This window comes from Balaenoptera musculus, chromosome X, assembly GCF_009873245.2.
Source record: "Balaenoptera musculus isolate JJ_BM4_2016_0621 chromosome X, mBalMus1.pri.v3, whole genome shotgun sequence".
Lineage (NCBI taxonomy): Eukaryota > Metazoa > Chordata > Mammalia > Artiodactyla > Balaenopteridae > Balaenoptera > Balaenoptera musculus.
In genome coordinates, this window is record NC_045806.1 from 90,369,686 (window position 1) to 90,380,844 (window position 11,159).

General features: G+C 35.0%; 1 protein-coding gene across 1 annotated transcript in view; it reads left to right on the forward strand.

The window, feature by feature from the left end:
- Positions 1-8,240, forward strand: part of DNAAF6 (dynein axonemal assembly factor 6) — a 47,016-nt gene extending 38,776 nt beyond the window's left edge. Inside the window, exon 7 of the mRNA XM_036840076.1 lies at positions 4,932-8,240. Coding sequence (XP_036695971.1) covers positions 4,932-5,061 — 130 coding nt within the window. The 3' untranslated portion in view covers positions 5,062-8,240. The remainder of the gene's footprint in view (positions 1-4,931) is intronic.
- Positions 8,241-11,159: the final 2,919 nt, after the last annotated feature.

Genomic DNA, 11,159 nt, shown 5'->3' on the forward strand with positions numbered 1-11,159 from the left:
AAAGGAATTAGCCACCCAAGTCCAGGAAGCGCAGAGAGTCCCATACAGGATAAACCCAAGGAGAAACTTGCCGAGACACATAGTAATCAAAGTGGCAAAAATTAAAGACAAAGAAAAATTATTGAAAGCAGCAAGGGAAAAACGACAAATAACATACAAGGGAACTCCCATAAGGTTAACAGCTGATTTCTCAGCAGAAACTCTCCAAGCCAGAAGGGAGTGGCATGATATACTTAAAGTGATGAAAGGGAAGAACCTACAACCAAGATTACTCTACCCAGCAAGGATCACATTCAGATTTGATGGAGAAATCAAAAGCTTTACAGACAAGCAAAAGCTAAGAGAATTCAGCACCACCAAACCAGCTCTACAACAAATGCTAAAGGAACTTCTCTAAGTGGGAAACACAACCTGGAAGAAATGGACAAATTTTTAGAAAGGTATAACCTTCCAAGACTGAACCAGGAAGAAACAGAAAATATGAACAGACCAATCACAAGTAATGAAATTGAAACTGTGATTAAAAATCTTCCAACAAACAAAAGTCCAGGACCAGATGGCTTCACAGGTGAATTCTATCAAACATTTAGAGAAGAGCTAACACCTATCCTTCTCAAACTCTTCCAAAAAATTGCAGAGGAAGGAACACTCCCAAACTCATTCTATGAGGCCACCATCACCCTGATACCAAAACCAGATACAGACACTACAAAAAAAGAAAATTACAGACCAATATCACTGATGAATATAGATGCAAAAATCCTCAACAAAATACTAGCAAACAGAATCCAACAACACATTAAAAGGATCATACACCATGATCTAATGGGATTTATCCCAGGTATGCAAGGCTTCTTCAATATACGCAAATCAATCAATGTGATACACCATATTAACAAATTGAAGAATAAAAACCATATGATCATCTCAATAGATGCAGAAAAAGCTTTTGACAAAATTCAACACCCATTTATGATAAAAACTCTCCAGAAAGTGGGCATAGAGGGAACCTACCTCAACATAATAAAGGCTATATATGACAAACCCACAGCAAACATCATTCTCAATGGTGAAAAACTGAAAGCATTTCCTCTAAGATCAGGAACGAGACAAGGATGTCCACTCTCACCCCTATTATTCAACATAGTTCTGGAAGTCCTAGCCACGGCAATCAGAGAAGAAAAAGAAATAAAAGGAATACAAATTGGAAAAGAAGAAGTAAAACTGTCAGTGTTTGCGGATGACATGATACTATAGAGAATGCGAAAACTGCCACCAGAAAACTGCTAGAGCTAATTAATGAATATAGTAAAGTTGCAGGATACAAAATTAATGCACAGAAATCTCTTGCATTCCTATACACTAATGATGAAAAATCTGAAAGAGAAATTATGGAAACACTCCCATTTACCATTGCAACAAAAAGAATAAAATACCTAGGAATAAACCTACCTAGGGAGACAAAAGACCTGTATGCAGAAAAGTATAAGACACTGATGAAAGAAATTAAAGATGATACCAACAGATGGAGAGATATACCATGTTCTTGGATTGGAAGAATCAACATTGTGAAAATGACTATACTACCCAAAGCAATCTACAGATTCAATGCAATCCCTATCAAATTACCAATGGCATTTTTTACGGAGCTAGAACAAATCATCTTAAAATTTGTATGGAGACACAAAAGACCCCGAATAGCCAAAGCAGTCTTGAGGGAAAAAAATGGAGCTGGAGGAATCAGACTCCCTGACTTCAGACTATACTACAAAGCTACAGTAATCAAGACAATATGGTACTGGCACAAAAACAGAAACATAGATCAATGGAACAAGATAGAAAGCCCAGAGATTAACCCATGCACCTATGGTCAACTAATCTATGACAAAGGAGGCAAAGATATACAATGGAGAAAAGACAGTCTCTTCAATAAGTGGTGCTGGGAAAACTGGACAGCTATATGTAAAAGAATGAAATTAGAATACTCCCTAACACCATACACAAAAATAAACTCAAAATGGATTAGAGACCTAAATATAAGACTGGACACTATAAAACTCTTAGAGGAAAACATAAGAAGAACACTCTTTGACATAAATCACAGCAAGATCTTTTTTGATCCACCTCCTAGAGAAATGGAAATAAAAACAAAAATAAACAAATGGGACCTAATGAAACTTCAAAGCTTTTGCACAGCAAAGGAAACCATAAACAGGACGAAAAGACAACCCTCAGAATGGGAGAAAATATTTGCAAACGAATCAACGGGCTAAGGATTAATCTCCAAAATATATAAACAGCTCATTCAGCTCAATATTAAAGAAACAAACACCCCAATCCAAAAATGGGCAGAAGACCTAAATAGACATTTCTCCAAAGAAGACATACAGACGGCCACGAAGCACATGAAAAGATGCTCAACATCACTAATTATTAGAGAAATGCAAATCAAAACTACAATGAGGTATCACCTCACACCAGTTAGAATGGGCATCATCAGAAAATCTACAAACAACAAATGCTGGAGAGGGTGTGGAGAAAAGGGAACCCTCTTGCACTGTTGGTGGGAATGTAAATTGATACAGCCACTATGGAGAACAATATGGAGGTTCCTTAAAAAACTAAAAATGGAATTACCATATGACCCAGCAATCCCACTACTGGGCATATACCCAGAGAAAACCGTAATTCAAAAAGACACATGCACCCGAATGTTCATTGCTGCACTATTTACAATAGCCAGGTCATGGAAGCAACCTAAATGCCCATCAACAGACGAATGGATAAAGAAGATGTGGTACATATATACAATGGAATATTACTCAGCCATAAAAAGGAACGAAATTGAGTCATTTGTTGAGACGTGGATGGATCTAGAGACTGTCATACAGAGTGAAGTAAGTCAGAAAGAGAAAAACAAATATCGTATATTAACGCATGTATGTGGAACCTAGAAAAATGGTACAGATGAGCCGGTTTGCAGGGCAGAAGTTGAGACACAGATGTAGAGAATGGACATATGGACACCAAGGGGGGAAAACTGCGGTGGGGTGGGGATGGTGGTGTGCTGAATTGGGCGATTGGGATTGACATGTATACACTGATGTGTATAAAATTGATGCCTAATAAGAACCTGCAGTATAAAAAAACAAACAAACCAAACAACTAATACTAAACTTTCATTGGGTTATTTGTATGGAAATATGTTAATATAAATGTTTCAGACATTACATGAAATTTCTAAAAATCTTATGTTTGTATTTGTATGGAAATATGTTAATATAAATGTTTCAGACATTACATGAAATGTCTAAAAATCTTATATGTTCTGGTATAATGTTATAAGTCATAATCCTAGTTATTACTTTAAAATGTATATCTCAGAAAAAACTAATTTTCTTGTCAACTGCATTATTATGAACTTTCATCAAATCTTTAACTGTGGTCATTTTTAAGTCTTTTGTCATTTACAGACAGTTCTGGGTGTACTCTGATGCTTTTGCAAATATGTTCCTATAAAAGGGTTTCATCTTCAAGAAATTCATGGAAAAGACTCTGACAAGTACAGGTTTCTGGTAACTGACTGTACTCCTGAACTGAATGAATAAGCATTTTCAGAACTCTAATGAAAAACTGATGACCTCATAAAAGTGCTAAAAAAAGATCAAGATGAAAAAAAAATTAATTACATGGGACTGAGTGAACTGATGAGGATGAGTATAATTTTTGTGACTTTCTGTCTGAATTTAAAAAAAAAATCCCACAAGGTCTCAGAGGCAAAGAATATACAAATCAATTTTCACTGCAAAGTAAAGGAGCTGTTACAGTGGAGGATTACTGGACTGAATGTCAATATTATGACATAGTATGAGTGTGTTTCATGTTTGGTAATTGCAATCATTGTTGCTTTTGTTGTGGTCATCCATGTACAATGCTTGGTGTCAGTCTATTTATCTCTTGTAAAAATAAAATACAGTGTGTGTGTGTGTGTGTGAAAAAAAATTAAAAAAATAAAAAAAAAAGATAGAAGACAGAAGATAGAATTAAAGTTTTTATCACTTTTCCTAAACACTTGAACATGCTTTGGAGCCATGCTATTACCTGAAATTGTATTATTGGAAATGTGTCTTGTTTTTTAGTTTATTAATATTCACATCTACTTTCTTTAGTTTCTAACTTTGACACCTGTAACACTATGCTTACCGGCTCCAAGAAAGATAAGAGCGGACATTCTGCTCATGTAAATGCTCATGTATTTATACTCATGTATAAATGAGTATAAGGCAAAACAAGTGAATTTGTTTTTGCTCATGTACCTATAATTCTCATGCCAACCATGCATCTAAAGTATACAGTTATCCAGCAACTGAGCCAGAAACTGCAAACTACACTCAGCAATCTCTCACAGGAAATTTTTGTCAATGTATAGTAGAAAGAACAGAAGCAGGCAGAGAAAAGCACTTTCATTGATCTGGTATTGAAATCATTCCAGGCCTGAGTTTCAATAACTACACCTAAAGTAGTAGTAGAGACTCAGTTGTGTTAGCAGAATTATTTAGAACCATTCCAATGTTCAGGTTTCTGTCAGGCAGCCACATTCCATCTACACATAAGTATGACTGGCAACAGATCTATCCAACCAACTTAAAGTTGCAATGGTTCTATTTCTATGCCAATAAACATAGCCTGAGACTATGTGTATATAATGTGAAATGAGGTCAATTTAGAAAAAAAGAGGGGTGGTCAAAACCACTGCTTGGATTTTTAAGGACAAAAAAATTGTATACTGTTTGTGCTATTTAGGCATATTTTTGATCCAGTATTCATACTGTCTAAATAGTTTTTTGGTTCCTAACATTGTGATGATATATATTGCTTCCCATTGTCTTGATATCACTGATTCTAGGTTTTTATTTTGTTTTGTTTTTTAGGAAGCTGTTGGCAACCCTTCCCCATCCTGTGGAATGCAGCAGTGCCAAAGCTTTCTATATTGTTGAAACTGAGACTCTCGAGGTCACTGTGACTATGAAACGAGAGTTGGATTTTATTAATTTCTTCTGAAACAACATGAATAAGGAGGAAAAGTGGTAAAATACCACTGATAAAAAACTGAAAAAATTGGTTAATGTTTTCTATCTTCTCTTTATTATTCTGACATATTTCAGGCAGGGCCTAAATTCAATTCTAGTGCTATTCTGATCATTTACAGTCATTTCTATTAATCTAGTAGAAAATGCTGTTTTCTCATACTAATAAGCTATTCCATTTTTATAGTGATAGCTGGATAGAATTTACAGGCTAACCAATTAGATTACTACATGGTCAGCTAAATAACTGAAATATGACCATGAAATCGTTGGTCCACTTATTTCAGTAGTCTGAAGAACTTAAGCCAATTGATTATACCTTGATACAATCAGTTGCATAGCAATTGGTCATTACTGTCACCAGAAAAGTTTATTTAGTTTCCTTTTTGTTGATTTAGTCAAATGATTTCCAGTGTTCTCTGTTTAGGCTCTCACTATTGTTCTGTAATATACAAATAACAGAGGATTATAAATAGTTTGATGTGCCATACTAACAACATGTTTTACTTGAATAAGAAATACTCTTGAGCACACAGTGTTATTTGGCTTCCTCGGTCCTGTTCTCAGTGTTTGGATCTATTTAAGTTAAAAATATTTTCCTTTTGTGCACTAATAATTATTAACAATGCCTTTTTGAATACTGTGTTTATATTTAGTAATTGAATTTCTTGACATTTAAAAGGAATATAAAGAAAAGTGTGGCGCATTTACAAATCCTGTTCTCTCTCATTTCCTATATTTATTTGTAATTGGACATACTTATGTTATGAATTTGTACCCTGCCTCTTCTGTACTGTATTGCATAAGTTTATTTTAGAATTATTTATGAATCACTTGTACTTTAAAACTTGTTGACTTGGTCTCACACATCATTGTAGAACTCTGGAGTTACCTGGGAGTAAATTTTGAAAAGAGATAAACAGCAGAAAGATGTGAACTATTAAGGGACTAAATACTCAAGCAGATATTGTCTAGGTTAACTATGCAGATAACTGTGAAGCATCTAGTTTATGACTAGATCAAATAGAAGGAAAAGACTGAGATTTTGGAAAAAGTGGTTATGTTAAAACACCAAGCTCTTGTAGAGAATTTGACTTTGAAATTACCACCATGACTTTCTTCTGAGGGTGGGATTAACTGAAAGGAAGTTAGTGTCTGTGAATTTAAGTCCATGGTGTCACAGAATTAAGAGTGTCCTACTTTGCTTTCTTAACATCTTTTTAAAAGGCTGTATTTTAAGAATTTAAGATTATACCCTAAACTGTAAACTCTGGAGTAAGCCTAAGCAGTAGCCAATATTTTTCTTCTCTAGATAGCAACAGGGAGTCAGTGGAAAATGTATCTCTTCTTCAGATGTACTGGCCCTAATTACAAAGACCATTATTACTCAAGCTGACTGAATGTGTACAAGTTGTCCCTGGAAGAGAAGATAGAGCATATCCAGGCCAACTTGAATTGGGCTTTGGTTATGTTGTACTGTATCAATTATATAATGAAACAATGAAATGTGATCCAGTAGTTTATACCCATCTACAAATTATCCTACTTCACTGTCCTTGGCCTCAGAAGTAGCAACTCTGTTTTCGTTGCTGTTTCGTTTTTAAGCTAACTCACAGGACTTTTCTCTCTTTAAAGGGGAATAGTCCATTAAAGCAAATGTAGAAAAAGAGAATACAAAAGGAAGTTAAAACCACAATTGTGGCATATTATTAGCCTTCTCCTTCATGAACTTCTTTACCTCCCTTTTTGGTTTTATAATCTCTAGTTGCGTTTGTGAGAATTCATTCATTCATTCATGCACTCATTAATGCATTCTTTCAACAAATAACCACTGAGCATTTACCACATGCCTGGCCCTATGTTACGTGCTGGGCATATAGCAATGATCAAACCAGATGTGGTCCCTGTCCTCATGGAGCAAGTAGTTTAGCAAGGGAGACCAACAATAACCAAGTAAACACATAAACACATATTTTCAAGTTTATTAGTAGTATGAAGGAAAACAATGCGTGCTTTGAGAGTATCAGAGAAACCAAACCTAGTCTGGGGAAGGAGGTCAGAAAAGGCTCCCCTAAGGATTTCATACTCAGCTTAAACATGGAGAATACCTAGGATTTAGCCAGGCAAAGAGAGTGTTGAGGGAAGGAGGGTGGTAGGGCTTCTAGGTGCAAGGAGTAGCAAATGTGAAGACCCAGGATGGAAAGAACCTGGAGCGTAGAGTTCAAGGAAATTAAAGCCTGTGTGGTTGAAGTAGAATGAATCTGGCAAGTGTGACTGGAGGTAAGGTTGGAAATGTAGGCTGGAGCAATGTCATGTAGAACCTTACAGGCTAAGGTTAGGAACTTGAATTTTATTCTAAGTTCTTTGGAGAAGAGGATGTATTTGGAGGCAAGAATGAAAATGGGGAGACCACTTAGGAGGCTATTGCAATAGCCCAGGCAAATTATTATTCTACACTTCATCCTAAGTAAAATTCATTTGATTTTTTTCTAATTAGAAAAAAAGTACATGCTTACATGATCCAAGTAGGAAACTTTAACAATACAGAAAAGCTCTTTAAAAATAAAGCAAAATTTAAAATCACCTGTAAGCCAACAAACCATAAATAACCACTCTTAACCATTTTTAGTGCCTCTTTCCAACTTTTTCTTTCAATGCATAAGACAGATACCAGTTTTCCCCCAAATATGATGATAACACACAAACTGGCTTTAAAACCTACTTTCTTTTAATTTCCAAGTATATTCTTTTTTATTATCTTTTTGTTTCTGGGAATTCTAATTGTATTGCACTGTGATAAAAAAGTGTGATAAATGAATGATCCATGTGTAGTTTTAAAGAATGAGTATTCTGTAATTATTGGGCACAGAATTCTATCTATATATATCAACTCAAGTTTTTTTAATATTTTAATTTTATTGGAGTATAGTTTATTTACAATGTTGTGTTTCAACTCGTTTTTCTTTTTAAAACTGTGTTGTTCAGATCTTCTACATTCTTGTTAATTTTTGGCCTGCTTTCTGTATCAACATGAAGAGGTGTATTATCGATAAAATTTACCAGTGATGATAGATTTGTTCATTATCTCCTTGTAATTCTGTCAATTTTTGCTTTATGTTTTTTAAGGCAATATATTTAGCTGCAGACAGACTTAAAATTGTTCTGTCTTCCTGGTGGATTATTCCTTTTATCAATATTCTGTGACACTCTTTATCCCTAATAATGTTTTTTGCTTTAAAGTTTGTTTTACTTTACATTAACATAGCTACATCAACTTTGGTTAGTATTTGCGTGGCATATCTTTTTCCATCACTTTCTATGCCTTTATGTTTTAGGTATGACTTTTATGAACAGAATTTAGATAAATTTTGGATTTTTAAATGCAACAAAGATTCTCACATGTTTCATCCAGTTACATTTATTGTGATGAATGATACACTTGGATTTATTTATATCACCTTATCATGGGATTTCTCTCTTATTCTGCTTTTTTCTAAGTTTTTTTTTTCTCCTTTCTTGCCTTTTTTTTTTCTATTAGTCAGTTTTCAAAATTCTTTTTTCCTCCTGCTGATTTGGAAGTTATATATACTTTTTTTTTTTTACTTCAAATGTCTAAAGTTTCTCAATAGTTCTACCGCCCATAACACGATTCAAAGACATAGAAAGTTTTAACTAAACCATGCCTCTCCAACTTTGTTTTCATACCCCCAAATTATTCATCATCCTCATTATTGTTTTTTCATGACCGATGCTATTTAGATCTACCCACATGTCTACCAATTCTTCGCTCGCCATTCTTTTTTCCACATTAGTGCTTCCTTTCTGAAGTGCATACTTTAGTATTTCTTTCAGTGACAGTCTGTGAGTTCTTGATTCTCTCAGTTCATTCCTGGAAATGTTTTTATTGCCCTCACTCTTGAATGATAATTTAGCTGGGCTTAGAAATCTAGGTTGACAGATATTTTCCTTCAGAACTTTGAAGATATTATTTACCTGTGTTCTGGACTATATTTCGTAATTTAAAAGTCTGCTGTCTATCTCGTTGTTCCTTTGGAGGTAATCTATCTTTTCTCTCTGGTAGTTTTAAAGATTCTTCTCTTTGTTTCGGGTGTTCTGCAGTTTGATTATAATGTGTCTGCATATAGATTTAATTTTATTTATTTTATTTGGCACTTGTTCTTAAATCTTTCATCAGTCCTGGAAAATCCTCTGCCATTATGTGCTCAAGTATTTCCTTTCTCCCATTCTCGCTATTTTCCTTCTAGAACTCCTCTTAGATTAAGGTTGGACCTTTCATTTTTTTTTTTTTGATGTAGATCATTTTAAAAGTCTTTATTGAATTTGTTACAATGTTGCTTCTGTTTTATGTTTTGGTTTTTTGGCCACGAGGTGTGTGGGATCTTAGATCCCCAACCCAGGATCGAACACACACCCCCTGCATTGGAAGGCGAAGTCCCAACCACTGGACTGCCAGGGAAGTCCCTGGACCTTTCATTCTATCCTCCATGTTTTTCAGCCTCTCAGACATATTTTCCGTCTCTATTTTTCCTTAATATTGGATAATTTTCTCAAATCTATTATCCCCTAGCTCAATGATTCTCAGGATTCTAATCTTGCTGGTGATTGTGTCCACTGACTCTCACTCTTGGTAGATCATTTAATCTTGTGGGGTTTTTTCACATTTTATTTTTTGAATTTTAGAATTTTAGAATTTTATTTATTATTTTATACAGCAGATTCTCATTAGTTATCCATTTTATACATATTAGTGTATACATGTCAATCCCAATCTCCCAATTCATCACACCACCACCACCACCCCCACTTTCCCCCCTTGGTGTCCATACGTTTGTTCTCTAAATCTTGTAGGTTTTTAAAAATTGAAATATCTTCTTTAATTGGGCTTTAAAAAAATTCTGTGAAAAATTCTTACAGTCTGTGTTGTGGGAGCAGCCCTTCAAGCAGCTTTACCTTTGCTTCTTCCAAGACCCTCAGTGTACAGTTTCCTTGGTCATGCAGGTAGGATAAATTAAAACCCAAAGCTCACATGAGTTCCAGAACTGTGCTTTAAATTCTCAGAGGAAATTTTTTCTTCCATCTTTGATTTAGTCAGATAAACTTCCTTGTTTCCCTATGCCAAAGATGCAGATTGTTTTCTACTCCAAACTTTTATACAGAGTACAGCCCTTCCAGGGGACTTTTATGACGAGACCCTTGGACCCAAGACCTCATCTCCTGTCCCTGTGGTTCTTAAAAGTTGAAACTCCCTTCCCTGCTCGATTTTAAAGACAATGTGCAAAAAAAATTTTTAAATCTCATTAATAATGTTTTATATAGACTACATGTTAAAATGACATTTTGACATATTGGGTTGAATAAAATTTATTATTAAAACTCAAAAAAACCCCAAAAACTAAAAAACAAAACAAAACAAAACCTCCCTTCCCAGGGTAACCACAACTCCCACTCACAAGATTACAACTCTGATTTTCCATTTCTTCTTCATTTCTGGCATCTGGGAGTTTTCCTTGATTTCTTGTGAAGTCAGTTATGCAATTTAAAAAACGTTTGTATATTTTTATCTTGTGCTCATAGAGGTCTGTATCAAAAGGGTTTTTCAGTTAGTTTAATTGGCCATGGCCAGTCAGCTTTCTTAATTTAGCAAAATATTTTTAATATCTTCCCATGTTAATATTCTTCAACACAACTGTTGTAGATTGAATTTCCCAGAAATCAGACTCCAACTCAGCAAAAGTATATTAGAGAGTGCTCTTGAGATCAACACCTGTTGAAGGAAGGAAAGGAAACAATATTGGACAAAGAGAGTAGTTGGGCTGCAAAGCAGTCACAGAGCCTTAGCAGACCACATAGGGAGCTCTGAATCTGGAATAATCTCCCAGAATTGTCCCCAGTTGGAGCAAGGAGGCTGAACCTTTATATTCCAGCATTGACTGGTCATTGAATGCAAACTGCACCTTGGAAGATAGTGTTAACCTTGGGATAGGTCACTCTCTTGGGCTGAGTTCCCAGAAAAGGCTGACAGCTGAGGACAATCTGCCAGCAGCTCTGCTA